Below are 16,576 nucleotides of genomic sequence, written 5' to 3' on the forward strand. Positions count from 1 at the left end.
TCAATCAGCCATGATACAATCAACCCCAAGGTCCCAGGACCTGAGCCCTGAGTTACCAGGACCTACCCCAAAGCAGTCCTGTCAAGGCTCAAAGACCACCTCTGGGGCAGGAGTTACTTACCCAGCAGGTGAAGAAGGGCTGGAAATGGGAACAGGTTCAGCCTGGCTCTGAACTTTCCAAAAGGGACTCCCAAGGACTTGAATCTGGTATTTTAGCTCACCAATAGCATGGGCAGAGGTAAACACAAAAGGTCACTGAGAGGAGCTGCTTCCGCCACCCTAACACACTTCCCTGGGCAGATCGCTCTCTCTGGGGATTTCAGCTTCCCTGTTTGTACAATGGCTTTACGTTGTTTATTAATATACCTTTTCACTTCCTGCTGCTCCCGTCAACAGTCACCAAAGTGAAGCATCCTTACACCACCACAGACAATTTATTCTTTATTGATTAAAAATTAATGAAACATGCAGCAAAGTACAAAGTCAAAAAAAAAAAAGGGGAGGGGAAGTCAAATATTTTACATCTTCCATAATCTAGCATACGTCATAAGGAGGAACCTCCATTTATTGATACACCATTATTCTGTTCTCCAGATTATTAAGAGTGTCAGCTGGCTCTAGGATTTGGTTCACAACTTAAGCAAAATATCCCAAACAAATCCATGAATCATTTAGAAAGACCGTAACGTTTTACAAATAGCATTGGCACATGTTACCTCGTGCTAAATTAGTCCCTACCCTAGGACCCAGGAGATCCTAGGGATGTAGGGAGAGAGGTGTATCCTGGACCACCACTCCCAGGAAGGAGCGAGACTGCTCACTAGGTCACGTGCTGTCTCACCTGCGAAGTTTCTGTTCACTCACTTTTTTTCAGCATCACTGCACATGCCAGCAAAGGGAGTCCACCATACATCATGCAGAAGAAGTAACACTGTCCTGGGGCTTGGTGTCTGGCTCCTAATTCCCAGCAGGGCAAAAGATGAATGGAAAAGAAAGAGAAAGCCCCAGCCCACTTCAGTTCAAAGGTCATGCCTGTCCCACTGCAGCTCACAGGTAATGGCCAGCAGGAGAAACTGAACAAGGAGATGGGCTGCTGCTTACTTCCAGCCTGGGCTTTTTTGATCACCTCCAAAAGAAACCTATAATAGAGTGATGCCACTACCCTCTGGATTCAGAAATAAGCAGACTATGAGGGCTTACTTGAAATGAAAATACAGACTCTAAGGTAAGCCCCTAGTCTTGTGCCAAATGGGACACTACATCTTTTCCATAAACTTATTCCTACCTTCCTGTCCTTTCCCCCTCAACTCTCTTCTAAGAAAAGAAAAAAGAAAAGCTAAATATCTGTCCATCAAGCTGATCAATCTTCCGTCTCCAGGCTCAACAGGCTCCCTCCTTTCACCAATCCTGCCAGGACTCTGGCATCTGATCCTCTGATCTACTTTCCTCCCAACCCTCTCATCCCAAACCATCCCCTCCCTTCCTCTCCAACACCCACCCCTTTCCCAACATGCCTTTGTATCCAGGGCTGGTGAAGAAAGCCCAAGGTTAAAACTATGAACTCAGAATGAAATTAAAACTGTAACAAGTCAGTTGTGGGGAAAGCTTTCAGAGGTGCTCCAAGAAGAAACTAGGTAAAGCAATCTTGTTATTCACAGACCAACGAAGATGGAAAGGGATCGACTGATTCTGTAAGAGGCAGCTCTCCCCTTTCCATGGGGCCAAAGCCCATCTTTTTTGTGTTGTTTTAAGGCCAGATTGAGGATCTCTTTCATTTGTAAAACTTGTTAGGGCTAATCTGCAGTTAGATAAAGGCTGACTGTGAAACAATAGGAAAAAAAAAAAAAATCAACCCCACTGGTGATTCACATATTGCATTATGAGTGCTCTTTTTTAAACTTAAAGAATAATTTATATTATTTCTGTAGAAAATCAAATGAACACTGTCTACGCATAAATCCTAAAAGTCACGGCACATGTGGTTTCACGTTCCATCTTGGGTCAGGTTCAGCACACGGAAGTGTGGACCCCCTCCTAAGGGTCAGTGCAGGAGAGGGGGCAGAAGGCAGGCCTCTTTGGCCTAGGGCAACTCTCCTTTATTGCTGTAGAAATCTCAGCCTTGCATTTCCTCATGACTCGGAGGCCAGGCAAATTGATTTTCATGGGAGGATCAAGGAGCAGTTTTTCTTCAGTTGTTTAAGAGCTGAAATAAATACTTCCACACTGATATGAGTTATGATTTTTTCCTGTTCAAAACACCACTGCTGGGGTAACTCTCGTTTATAAGCCGTTACGTGATTTTTTTCCCTAAAAACAGTCCGAAGTTCCGCTTTGAAGGGTCCGATGGCTGAAGTTCGATTACAGTCAGATGTTTTGCACCAGCTGAAGTTAAGGCGAGCAACCCTTTCTGGAGCAAGTAATGAAGAGGGGTGCCTGAGAGCAGCTTCAGCAAAACGCTTAGAAACATCATCAACAAAACAAAACACAGTTTAGGATGCCTCCTTCTGAGGCTGTGCTTTTTCCTAACGAAGGTTGCTAGAATTCATATCAGATACAAAAAAAAAAAAAATCACTAAACTAAATTCTCTGGGCTCCAGCTGAACAATCAACTTTTAATTGCTACTTCAGTGGTAAAGAGATATCCCAAGATGCCCACATCCCGTCCGGTGTGGGAGAACAAGCAGGATGAGGAAGCCCAATAGAGCTGCTACTTTCCCCCCAGCGCCATCACTGGAGTAAGGCAAGATGAGCTGATAGACCTCCCTCCTGGGCCTTGAGGCACCCGGGCCACTTCTTAGACGGAGGAAGACAGGGGATGCGTGCAGTAAGTTTACTAACGGAACTCTTTAAAAGGGATGCTGGCCACTGGTGATCCAACTTTTCTTTCCCTGTGGGAAAAAGCAGGGATGATGGCAGGAAAAACATAAAAGAAAGACCTCTAAAGCTCCTAGCTGGGAGGTTTGTTGCTGGGTTCTTTGGCAGTAGTGGGTTTAGGCCAACAGAAGCAACAGAGACACGCATGTGTGGAATCTCCTTCGGCTGCCTCTTCCAGGGCTGTGTTTTAGCTGATGCTGAGCTGGGCAAATCCTATTAGTTTACCATCATCAGGAATATCTGAGCCTTCGACACCAGACGCCTAAGAACCAAACAAAATGAGAAGCTGTGGTTATTCAGAAACAAAATTGCAGGTAATAATTAAAACTGACATGGAGATTGTAGGAGAGAGGGCAGTTGGGGAAAGGTCCCTGGGATACAAACAGGAGGCAGATGGAGTCTAGGTACAAAGGTGGAGTCAGCCTGACAATCTGTTTCGAGAATAAACAGTTGAGGGCTTCGGGTAGGAGGCTTCCTGGGAGGGAGAGGGGAAGGGAGCCCAATGAAGAGAGACATCAGCCCAGGGCATGGGGAAGCTAAACAATCACCAGACTTGATTGTTCTCATCACTCAGGGAATACGGAAGCTGGTCTGCAGAGGCTGCTGGTGTGTAAAAGTGAGACAGTTTAACAAGAAGGAAGGGATGAATACCAGTTTGAAGGTGACGGATCGATTTGACTGGGGTTCTTCCACAATCTTCTGCAAATTAGCTGCCACTATAATCATAAAAACAGAGAAAGTAATCAGAAATTACGTAAATCCACATTTTAACCATATGTTAACAACTTAAACAGTAGTTCACAATCTCCGACATACAATCAAAATGTAAGCAGAAAGATAAATCGCTTCCTAAACAAGAGGTGTTTTAAAATACAAGTTCAAGTAGCACAAATAAATCTTACCATTGTCAAATTAACTTTCTTTAAGATGTTGTATTAACCAAGGAACGACACTGCAGTTAAAGAGGTGGGACTTGCCTATTCATGGGCCAGAAAGCCCTGGCACAGCAATCAGCCAACTATGTATAAAAATGACAGAGACGCGTGTGCCCCAGTGTTCACTGCAGCACTGTTTATAACAGCCAGGACACGGGAGCAACCTAGATGCCCATCGGCAGACGAGCGGATAAGAAGCTGTGGCACATATACACAATGGAGTATTACTCAGCTATTAAACGGAATGCATTTGAATCAGTTCTAATGAGGTGGATGAAACTGGAGCCTATTATACAGAGTGAAGTAAGTCATAAAGAAAAACATCAATATAGTATATTAACGCATATATATGGAATTTAGAAAGATGGTAACAATGACCCTATATGTGAGATAGCAAAAGAGACACAGATGTAAAGAATAGACTTTTGGACTCTGAAGGAGAAAGCGAGGGTGGGATGATTTGAGAGAATAGCACTGAAACATGTATATTATCATATATGAAATGGATGGCCAGTCCAGGTTCAATGCATGAGACACGGTGCTCAGGGCTGGTGCACTGGGATGACCCTGAGGGATGGGATGGGGAGGGAAGTGGGATGAGGACGGGGAACACATGTACACCCATGGCTGATTCATGTCAATGTATGGCAAAAACCACTACAACATTGTAAAGTAATTAGCCTCCAATTAAAATAAATAGATTTTTTAAAAATGACAGAGACTGTTCATGGTTCACAAGGCCTAAACTATTTACTATCTAGCCCTTTACACGTCTGCTGACTTGTCCTACACCATAGTCTTTTCCTTCAGAAACATGTACCTGTGGCCTGACTGTGCCTGTTCTTACTTCCTGCTTTTTTTTAAGGAGTAAATCTATAATGACTTTTTCTTACCTCTTGGCTGCCCAAGGAGAGAGTTCATCCCCCAAAATGGATTAGATATGGCCAAGCTTATCTAACTTGTGACTTCTGTCATCATTTCTACGATCTCCCAGAGACCTGGGTAAACTTTCACTATCATTGGGGGTAACAAAGCAAATTCAGAAGTGAGATTTTTCTTTTTTGTAAAAAAGGAACTATCCCCAATACCTCCTATTTCAACAAAGCCAAGAACCATTCCTAGAATCATTCGACCTACTCAGTAGAATCAAGGCCTGGTTTTCTAGATCCTAAGGATATAGGCAGAGAGACAAGGGCACAAGGGCAGAGCACAAAGTAGTTACCTATGACTAAATCCCTTCCATCAACGAGGCCGGCAGAAATGAGTTCCTGAGAGACACCCTCTGCTGTATCTGCAAAGACAAAGAAGAAAGCGCTCCATTTTCCTGTGCATGCATGTCCCTGCCAATTCAAAGCAGGTCCGGCACGGCCAGACTAAAGCTAGCTGCCAAATCCAGAGACCCAAGGTGGTGGCGGCGGGGCCTTCTTCCACACAAAGGTTTTTCCTACCACTAGGATTACCTCAAGGAGAAGGCAATGGCACCGCACTCCAGTACTCTTGCCTAGAAAATCCCATGGATGGAGGAGCCTGGTAGGCTGAAGTCCATGGAGTTGCTAAGAGTGGGGCATGACTGAGCGACTTCACTTTCACTTTCCACTTTCATGCATTGGAGAAGGAAATGGCAACCCACTCCAGTGTTCTTGCCTGGAGAATCCCAGGGATGGGGAGCCTGGTGGGCTGCCGTCTATGGGGTCACACAGAGTCGAACATGACTAAAGCGACTTAGCAGCAGCAGCAGGATTACCTCAACTGAGGGACTATCAGAGGTCGAGCTAGAGGACGGAACCTGGATCAATCAACCAGATGGCAAGTATCAGCTCAGTGTAAAGATAACATCTTAACAATGGCATGCCTTAGACGGGGTGTTGCCTTTGTCAGCAGAGCTCCTGACAGTGATGCTGCAGAAGAAACTGCTAGTCTGAGGGCAACGTGGGCCCAGCTCTGTGAGCTTGGGGATGTGACGCTGTGTAGCACATCTCCTGGGATAATAACACACAATGATTGAGTCCCAATTTTTTTTTTTTTTGGCCACACTGTGAGGTTTGTGGGCTCTTATTTCCCTGACCAGGGACTGAATGTGTGCCCTTGGGAGTAAAAGTGTTGAATCTTAACTACTGGATCACCAGGGTATTCCCCTCAATTAAACCTTAATTTTAATTTCAACACTAAACATTTAACAAATTTTAATCACTTTTCTTTGGGGATCGCAATTAGTTTTTTTTTCTTCTTTTTTTTCCCCCTAAAATCATTTTCTTCTGTATTCTGGTAGGCTCTCCTTCACATCCAGTTATCCCAGGTTGTACTATCTGAGTACATACAGTCTATGGGCATACAACTAGAAACTAAAAAGATGAGGAGAGAGTACCATCAATTAACCTCATCTCTAATTGACTCCTTCCCAAGGCCTGAACACTAAGCCCTCAGAGGGAATGAGAGGACCTCTGGGGAGGGGCTGTGCACATACTTGTGCCGACGACCAGTGATGTGAATGAGGACCTTAAAGAGTGACTGCCTGGCTTTAAGACAGAAATCAGATACATCTCTGTACATGTGCATTTGTTCTGTGTTCTCGGCACTTCAGTGAGCTGCTCATGAGACCGAGGCAGCGGGAAGACTGAGCGTGCACACAGGACAGACACCAGTAGCTGTGAGCCATCTCGCAAATACGAATTCTGAGTAACAAAGGTAAGAAAGAAAATAATAAACCTTGTCCCTGGGAGAAGTTCATGGATGGAAACTATGCGTGACGGGGCTCGGCTTCAGCTGGGAGGGAGGGGACTGGAAGCCTTGCTGTTTCCTACTGTCAAGGAGTACAAACATGCTCAGTCATAAGACCGGAATTCGGCACACCGGCACATCCGAGTCCGAAGTTCATTCACACCTCTTCTCAGCTGTGGGAACCGTAACCAGTTACTTCACCCTCTCTAAACCTTAATTTCATCATCTATGCAATGGGGACAATAATCTTTCCCTAGGGGCCATTTTGAAAATTTAATGAGATGTTGCTTAGCACCATGTCTGCCATAGTAAACTGGAGCTATATTTACTACTGCTTGTATTATACTACATTTTCTAAATGAGGTAGTTGTAAAAAAAAAAATTAACCAACAAAAAATTGCATTTTTATTTTCTTCACACGTACCCTCAACCTTTAGGCCAGGAACATTTTTATCACCCTTTAAGAGTAAAATATACCTGAAGGACAGAAACTTCACACACAGTTTCTTCAAATGACAAATGAGCAGTTATTTTGTTTTCAATGTTTTGATTTTGATGCCTCACCTCTCCCAGGAGTAAATTCAAATCGAATATCATTTAGTTCTTTTTTTGAATTCCTATGGAAGAAAACAAAACGTGTAAAATAAATTTCTGAATTTATACATTCAGAGTCTGCCTACATATATCGGGAAAGTTATGCCAAGAGAAAGATCTTTCTGTACCAAAGACCAGATGATCTGTCCTAACGAGCTCACACTGAGGGCTCAGAGCAAACAACTCAGAGTGATCATTTATTAGTAACTGTCCTACAACTCTTTTAATCTAGGTCCTTCACTGGTCAATATATGCCCACTCTCATCCTTACACCCAACAAGACCGTATTAAACTAAGAGGGATATATGAAAGAGCACAGGGAGGTGTGACTAAAATGAGAGGCGGCTCTTTTCTTCCTCATCTCCACTCCTACCCCCCACACCCCCCCGCCGAGGACAGTACCTTGCCCACCACTGGGGATCAGTCTGAGCAGACTCATAGGATGAAATACGTGATGCGCCCTCAATTCCACAGGGGTTCAGAGGAGAAGGATAAAGAATATACAGACTGGGATAATGAGGAGAAACTTTAGAAATACTAGTAGTTTTTTTAGATAGGATGTAATGGACAGAAGGCTTTGGGAATGGAGAGAAGACGGAGACCGTAATGGGGTCCATACTGGCAGGAGAGTTAGCATAAGGCTCCAGAGATTAAAATGTGACTGACGAGGGCTAGTTACAGTGATCGCTCACCACACCAAGTACTGAGATTAACCAAGCTCCCTGGAGGTTCTGGTTAAAGATGGAGAAATTAGAATACCATGCACAAAGGCAGATGTGCCTGATCACTTAGGACCCGAATCCATTTTATCTAAATGATGTAGAGGGCGTAGGTCTATCTGACACATGCTTGATGTTACTGAAATCGTGCTTAAAACACAGCTCCCCAAATTCCACACAACCTGCCCAACAGGGATTTTCTCCCTCTCATTGCCTCTCTGCACTTGTCTACATGGACTTATACTTCGCTGCATATCTACTACTAAAACTTGCTTTCAGCTATGCTAGTTCAGTTAAGTACATAATAAAAATCAACTTCCAACACAGACTTGATTATTGCATTTCATTTTCTCCTTTCTCAGGGTCTTAGCACAATAGCTAATAGTGCTGTACTTAGTCTGCTTAATATGTAATTGTTCAATCTATTCTTTCTGAAAGCTAAATAAAATTAAGGTCAAATGTTCAGTATCACTTTTGTGATGTGACTGTCATGCCAAGTACAAACACCTTCAAAGATAACAATATACTAAACTGAACTTCAAAGTCTTCATCAATGAGAGTAAGACTCTAGCCTCCTCTTCCATAAACAAGTCTGGAACACAGTCCATTAAAAACCACCCTTCAAAAAGCTAACTGCATCACTTACAAGCATCCTCTCCCCTTCTGAAGCATATGTCAAGTAATATTTCATACTCTCTATTAACTGATCTAAGATTTTAAAACAAAATGTTTAAAACAGACAAGTAGTATTCTTTGTACACAATTAAAATAGGATGAAATTACCAAGACATTGTATGATCAGAACTATCTGGGTCCAGGTATACAGTATAGGCTTCTATAAAGAAAAGGTAGCCAAATCTGCTTTCTTCACGTTTATGGCATAATTTCATTGCTCCTAGTGGTAAAATCAAAACATTTTCCAAAGGGACAATAACAAAGTTTGGACTGAGATGGACACAGTGCTATATTTAAAATGGATAACCAACAAGGACTTATTGTATAGCATAGGGAACTCTGCTCAACGTTATGTAGCAGCATGGATGAGAGATGGTGGTATGGGGAAAGAGCACTTCCATGTATACATATGGCTGAGTCCCTTGGCTGTTCATCTGAAATTATCACAACATTGTTAACTGGCTATATACCACAATACAAAATAAAAAGTTCAAAAAAATAAATAAAAATCTGAATTTTAACCATCTCTCCAAAAAATAAATAATTAGTTCAAAAAACCCCCAGAACATTCCCCAAATAGGTCTTGCTGCCTCTGCTCTAATTCTGGTCATACTGAGATGACTAGGAATTCACATGTGGAAAGAGGGGTGAGTCAATGGTAACTCAGATCCTCACACTACTGCTATTATATCTGAGGGCAATAAAACACCTGAGAGAAAACACACACAGTTCTATCCAGTTCCTCTCAGGCATGCACTACGAGAAGGAGTAGCTTCCAAAGAGAAACCAGCACATTCAGAGTATTTAGAAAAGAACAACAACAAATGTCTTACTTACCGTAATCTTAGTACTAGACTGATTGGGATCTTGGTTTCTTGTGAACCTGCTCCTGAAGACAGAGCCTAAAAAGCATTGAAAGGTATAAAGTCATTGCCTGGAGTATTAAGTGTGGTGGTGACTGATGCTCGTCTAGAGATGAATCATCCATTTGGCAGCAGTTTTCTTCATCTCCAGGTGTGGGCATCCTAGTCCCCAGGACTCCCTGCTGTGGGAGGACATGCACCCTAAGGCAGCAGCAATAGCTGGATGTCAGTTGGAGTCAAACACAATTGGGAAGATCATTGTCAAACCTACATGAAATGCCACACAGAGTCACATTCCAATTTTGCATTTTTCAGACCTCTGTTCCCCTCTACAAGAGTGAAGAACAAGACACTGGGTTCTTCCCTTTAAAAAACCTGCCATTGGCCACACATCTGTAGTAAGGTCTAAACTGGCTGCTGTTCAGGAAACCACCCAACCTGGAGGTTCCAGATCTTTAATCCTCTGAAAACCATAAAGCTGTCCCTTGCTTACTGGAGGACATACGTTCTATTTAGGCTGTTCATAAAATGAATCCAATCTTTTCATCAGGTTTCATAAGATGACTGTCTCCTTTCCCATATGATGGGCAGAAATGGAAAGCTTGGGCAAAGGAAAGGTTAAATGTAGTCAGGACTCTAGTCTGGAAGCACTCAGAGCAGTGGTCTCCAAAGGCAGAGCACTGCTGGGACGCAGATGAAAACACCTTAACTTCTATATTTATTTCTTCCTACCTGAATTTTAGGAAAAAACAAAATAAAAACACTGCTACTGTTTAATAAACACGTAGACTCTTGAACTCGTACTCTCGCCACGAAGCATACTGCAGACAGTACTGCGCTTTCCCAGGGGAAGAGTGGTGGCCGCACAGCAGCGGCGGGGCAATTCTCAGGGGGCCTTCACTCCCTCAGCACTCTCAGCGCCTTCTGATTCAATAAGGTCATGTGCGCCTGAGTGGGTGGATTCACACATCACTTTATGACATTTTAATAAAATCAACCCCCACAAAACTGACAGGTATCTTAAAAAGAGCAATGCAGGAAAACCATGGTTTGGAGATAGTATTAACAAAGGTGACAGAAGAGCTAACAGTGCTCTTCAGTGGCAGCTGCATTCTAAACTTAAGCATATAAGGATATAATAAAAAGCTGACAAGACAGGAGCCCTTCTCATTCGGTCCACTGTCCAAGCAGCAGACACTGTTACGAGAGGGTCTCACTGTGACAGTGTGCACGCGTGTCTCGCCCAGCCTCCTGTGGCACTCCTGGAGCTCTCTAGGTGGTCCCTCAGGTGCCTAAGGCTGAGCAGTGGCATACCCCCTGAGCGGCTCCCTCTGGGGGTGGGGGCAGGCATTGAGACAGGAAGAGAGGAAGGAAGCTGACAAGAAATTTCAATCCCCCAAACTATTGCTGTTTGGGATATTTTCATCATTATAACTTATTTTGGTGCTCAAAAAAAGAACCGTGTGATCCTTGTTAAACTCTCTTATCTGCATACATGTAAAACTGTGAGAACAGAATTTCTAACTTGTTTCAAAATCTACCAGGACATCATCCTTAGTGCACAAGGTGGTGTTCCACGCTAGCCTCCGCCTTCTTCCTCCACCCAGAAGGCTGACCACGGAAGAAAGCGGTCCCTACTGTACCTGAGCTGCTATTGCTGGCTCTGCAGTGGGTGGCAGGGAGACTTGAGTGGGTTGTGCAGGCGTCGGCCCTGCTGGCTGAGGTAGATGAGCAGAAATCTGTTCTGGAACTTGGAGTAAAGTACCCACAGGATCAGTTGTGGAAAATAGCTGTAACAAAAACACAAGCAGTGCTGTGTAAGCTGAGAGGAGAGGGAGGTGGGCCTGCTGACAGGCAAGCAGTGTAGGAGGGGCGACCTTTTCAAATAGTTCTTGTGTAGTGAACTGGCCCATCTCTGCAACCTCAGTACACCTCTTTAAAATGGAAGTCAAATATATCTATGCTTTTCTGTTTTTAAGAACTTTTGAAGTGTAAATTCCAGTCAGTTCAGTCGCTCAGTTGTGTCCAACTCTTTGTGACCCCATGGACTGCAGCACGCCAGGCCTCCTTGTCCATCACCAACTCGTGGAGTCCCCCCAAACCCATGTCCATTGAGTCAGTGATGCCATCTAACCATCTCATCCTCTGTCGTCCCCTTCTCCTCCTGCCCTCAATCTTTCCCAGCATCAGTGTCTTTTCAAATGAGTCAGCTCTTTGTGTAAGGTGGCCAAAGTATTGGAGTTTCAGCTTCAACAACAGTCCTACCAATGAACACCCAGGACCGATCTCCTTTAAGATGGACTGGCTGGATCTCCTTCCAGTCTGAGGGACTCTCAAGAGTCTTCTCCAACACTACAGTTCAAAAGCATCAATTCTTCGGCACTCAGCTTTTTTTATAGTCCAACTATCACATCCATAAATGACCACTGGAAAAACCATAGCCTTGATTGGACGGACCTTTGTTGACAAAGTAATGTCTCTGCTTTTGAATATGCTGTCTAGGTTGGTCCTAACTTTCCTTCCAAGGAGTGTCTTTTCATTTCATGGCTGCAATCACCATCTGCAGTGATTTTGGAGCCCCGAAAAATAAAGTCAGCCACTGTTTCCCCATCTATTTGCCATGAAGTGATGGGACCAGTTGCCATGATCTTCGTTTTCTGAATGCTGAGCTTTAAGCCAACTTTTTCACTCTCCTCTTTCACTTTCATCAAGAGGCTCTTTAGTTCTTCTTCACTTTCTGCCATAAGGGTGGTGTCATCTGCATATCTGAGGTTATTGATATTTCTCCTGGCAATCTTGATTCCAGGTTGTGATTCCTCCACCCCAGCGTTTCTCATGATGTACTCTGCATATAAGTTAAATAAGCAGGGTGACAATATACAGCTTTGACGTACTCCTTTTCCTATTTGGAACCAGTCTGTTGTTCCATGTCCAGTTCTAACTGTTGCTTCCTGACCTGCATACAGGCTTCTCAAGAGGCAGGTCAGGTGGTCTGGTATTCCCATCTCTTGAAGAATTTTCCACAGTTTATTGTAATCCACACAGTCAAAGGCTTTGGCATAGTCAATAAAGAAGAAATAGATATTTTTCTGGAACTCTCTTGCTTTTTCGATGATCCAGCAGATGTTAGCAATTTGATCTCTGGTTCCTCTGCCTTTTCTAAAACCAGCTTGAACATCTGGAAGTTCACGGTTGACGTATTGCTGAAGCCTGGCTTGGAGAACTTTATGAGTTGAGGTGTAAATTTATGTCCCACTAAATCCACCTATTTAGGTATACAACTCAATGATTTTTAGAAAATTTATACTTGTATAAATATCTCTACAATCAGGTTTCAGCATTTCCATCAACTCAAAAAATTCTCCTGTGTCCATTTATAGTGAACTGTTGCTCCCACATCTAGCCTTCGGCAACCACTGATCTACTTTCAGCTTCTATCAATTTGTCTTTTGTGGACATTTCATATAGACCAAATCTTACAATATGCACTCTTTTTGTGTCTGGCTTCTTAGCACAGTTTTTTTCTGTCAGTCATGTTGTAGCAAGTATCAGTAGTCCTTTTTTTTTCCCCTTCTTCAGAACAGTAATTCTTTGTATCATATTTATTTTTAACTATATCTATGCCATCTCCTTTGCCCAGCAAAATAGCACCTACAATATACAGACTTAAGTATATACTATGAAATTCTGGAAGCGACATTTTCCTATATTGGGGACCCTCCTTTACTTATAAAGAAAGAAAATCAACCAATGAATGAATGTGAAGCTTTGTAACATTAAACATTATTTTGCATGTTTGAAAATCTCATAAATTTTAGTTATGTAACTTGGGGAAAAAAGACCAGTGCTGAACACAAAATCAAGTTACACATTCAAAATTATAAATTAGTAGGGAAAACAGTATCAATGCAATGGCCAAAATTTTGAGTTAAAAGAGAAAAAAATTAAAAGGGCAATGAGATCTAATAGCTGTTATTATATAAACAAAATCAAGGAGACAAGGAAGTATTAAAATGTTGTGTCTGCTGCACTTCACAGAGAGGAAACCAAGTTATCTACTGGTTCTAATTTTTGATAGAAAAATAGAACTTTAAGATTAGTTTTGAAAATGACAATTATTATTAATATGGACTTCTCTGGTGGCTCAGACAGTAAAGAATCTGCCTCCAATGCAGGAGACCTGGGTTCGATCCCTGGGTTGGGAAGATCCCCTGGTGAAGGGAATGACAACCCACTCCAGTATTCTTGCTTGGCAGGCTACAGTCCATAGGGTCTCAAAGAGTCAGACACGACTGAGTGACTAACACTTTATTAATATGGAAGGACGGTTGCTGAAGCTGAAGTTCCAACACTTTGGCCACCTGATGCAAAGAGCCCACTCATTGGAAAAGACCCTGATGCTGGGGAAGATTGAAGGCAAAAAGAGAAGAGACCAGCAGAGGATGAGATGGTTAGATAGCATCACTGACTTAATGGACATGAATCTGAATAAACACCTGGAGATGGTGGAGGACAGGGAAATCTGGTGTGCTGCAGTCCATGGGGTCGAAGAGAGTCTGACATGACTTAGGACTGAACAACAACAGGCTCCTCTGTCCATGGAATTTTCCAGGAAAGAACGCTGGCGTGGGTTGTCCTTTCCTCCTGAGCCTAGCAGGCCACAGTCCTTGAAGTAGCAAAGAGTCAGACTTGACTAAGTATGCAATGAGCATAACGCAGGTCAGCCTAACAGGAGTCTGTTTAGTAGGATTTCTTTTCACACCATTTGACTAGTATAAATTCCCATTCCTATTTAAGCACATACAAAAAAATGTGTTTAACATTAAAACCAAAACAAAAGCACATATACTTTAATGACTCAAGATTCACAACTACTTACCTCAGAATTTGTTAATGATTCTTTCACTCTGGGAGACTAAAAGAAATACAAAAAAAGGAGGCTGGTTAACTGAAAACTCAGGTTACTTGTAGTCAGTTCCCAAACTGCACGGAATGGTGAAATGCAAGTCAACTCCATTTCATTCTGATCCATAATTAAATCATCGGTAACTCTAGTGAGTTTTCTGGAAAAAGAAAACTAAAATGATATTACTGTATTCTTTGTCCAGCTAGCCTGTAATGTATCAATATATTCATAGTATTTTAAGAGTTCAGAACTTTATAGCAGAAGTTTATAGCAAACATAAAGGGACTATCAGATAGTAGGGAGGTCACATTCTTCAAAGTACAATTCTTTCTACTAATCATCACCATATTACATGCGTAATTTCTCACACTAAATGTAAACATTCAAGCTAATTATCCAATATATTCTTAAAGCAGAGTAATTCTGATTATGGACTTCAGTAAAGAAAACTTGAGCCAAAACTGAAATTCCAGTTATAATCTGCCATATGAAAATTTAAAGTTAAAATGATTTAGTAAATCATAAGTTAGCAGTAATTCTGGATACAAGCATTGGAAAATACAAAAAACAACAACATATCTCTAAACAAATTCAATTTATGTTAAATTTTACCAAATGTGAATGTCGACTTCTTATAAGAAATTTATAGGTTTTTAAATTTTTCATTACCATTTTATTAATGACAATCAAGGTTCATGCAATACCTAAAGCATCACAGCAAGTATATGCTAACAAAAAAAAAAACCTTAAAAAAAAACACACCTTTGTTTGGAAATAATTCAAACTTACAGAAAAATTGTAAGAATAACACAAAGAACACTGCCATACCCTTTACCCAGACTCATCCAATATTAGCCTTTCTCCTTATGTGCTTTATCAGTGTTCACTTTCTTTCTTTTTATATATATTTAACCAATCCTGTACCATTTGAGAATAAGTTGTATATAATCATGTATATAATCTTTCCAACTGAATAGTTGTGTACTTAAGAATTCTATTATACAACTTCACTCTACTAAAATTATCAATTTCAGTAAATTTAACAATAATACTTTAATTAACTACCCATAATACAGCTTTTCCAATGACTTCCTTCTATCCTTTGGGGCCTTTGTTTTTCTAGTATAAGATTCTGTCTAGGATCGTGTACTGCAGTCAGTCATCACGTCTCTCTAGATTTTATCTGACACATAATCAATCATTTCCCCTGCCTAGTACATATTCTGAATAGACTGCTCCTAATTTGTGCTCTGATGTTCCTTCATGATTTAGACTGAAATGAATTCTACATAGTGATTATCTTCTTATGGTATTGTGTTTTGGAGAATCTCATGTACCCTGTGATCCTCATTAGTGATGTTAATTTTTATCACTGAGTCAAGGCATTTTCTGATTTCTCAGGTAGGCGGTAGCTATTTTTCACCTTGCGACTAATAGGCAATCTATGGAGAGATACTAGAAGACCATGTAAATAACCTGTTTATCAAAGATTTCCCATATATTTAGCACCCATTGATGAGACAGGGATCAAGACCATCCCCATGGAAAAGAAATGCAAAAAGCAAAATGGCTGTCTGAGGAGGCCCTACAAATAGCTGTGAAAAGAAGAGAAGCGAAAAGCAAAGGAGAAAAGGAAAGATATAAGCATCTGAATGCAGAGTTCCAAAGAATAGCAAGAAGAGATAAGAAAGCCTTCTTCAGCGATCAATGCAAAGAAATAGAGGAAAACAACAGAATGGCAAAGACTAGAGATCTCTTCAAGAAAATTAGAGATACCAAGGAAACATTTCATGCAAAGATAGGCTCGATAAAGGACAGAAATGGTATGGACCTAACACAAGCAGAAGATAGTAAGAAGAGGTGGCAAGAATACACAAAAGAACTATACAAAAAAGATCTTCATGACCCAGATAATCACAATGGTGTGATCACTGACCTAGAGCCAGACATCCTGGAACGTGAAGTCAAGTGGGTCTTAGAAAGCATCACTACGAACAAAGCTAGTGGAGGTGATGGAATTCTAGTTGAGCTATTTCAAATCCTGAACGATGATGCTGTGAAAGTGCTGCACTCAATATGCCAGCAAAAATGGAAAACTCAGCAGTGGCCACAGGACTGGAAAAGATCAGTTTTCATTCCAATCCCAAAGAAAGGCAGTGCCAAAGAATGCTCAAACTACCGCACAATTGCACTCATGTCACATGCTAGTAAAAGTAATGCTCAAAATTCTCCAAGCAGGCTTCAGCAATACGTGAACCGTGAACTTCCAGATGTTCAAGCTGGTTTTAGAAA

The 16,576-nt window shown here is 41.8% G+C and overlaps 1 protein-coding gene across 2 annotated transcripts in view; it reads right to left on the bottom strand.

Annotated features, from left to right (window-relative positions):
- Nucleotides 1-535: 535 nt before the first annotated feature.
- OXSR1 (oxidative stress responsive kinase 1) overlaps nt 536-16,576 on the bottom strand; it is an 87,242-nt gene continuing 71,201 nt past the window's right edge. The window contains exons 12-18 of one of the 2 annotated variants that reach the window (XM_027522228.1): nt 14,258-14,293; nt 11,022-11,168; nt 9,353-9,417; nt 7,092-7,144; nt 5,032-5,100; nt 3,526-3,590; nt 536-3,136 (exon numbers count right to left, since the gene is read on the bottom strand). In XM_027522228.1, coding sequence (XP_027378029.1) covers nt 3,062-3,136; nt 3,526-3,590; nt 5,032-5,100; nt 7,092-7,144; nt 9,353-9,417; nt 11,022-11,168; nt 14,258-14,293 — 510 coding nt within the window. In that variant the 3' untranslated portion in view covers nt 536-3,061. The remainder of the gene's footprint in view (nt 3,137-3,525; nt 3,591-5,031; nt 5,101-7,091; nt 7,145-9,352; nt 9,418-11,021; nt 11,169-14,257; nt 14,294-16,576) is intronic. The other variant, XM_027522229.1, reaches the window with a different exon arrangement.

The sequence above is a fragment of the Bos indicus x Bos taurus genome, chromosome 22, assembly GCF_003369695.1.
Source record: "Bos indicus x Bos taurus breed Angus x Brahman F1 hybrid chromosome 22, Bos_hybrid_MaternalHap_v2.0, whole genome shotgun sequence".
Taxonomy (NCBI): domain Eukaryota; kingdom Metazoa; phylum Chordata; class Mammalia; order Artiodactyla; family Bovidae; genus Bos; species Bos indicus x Bos taurus.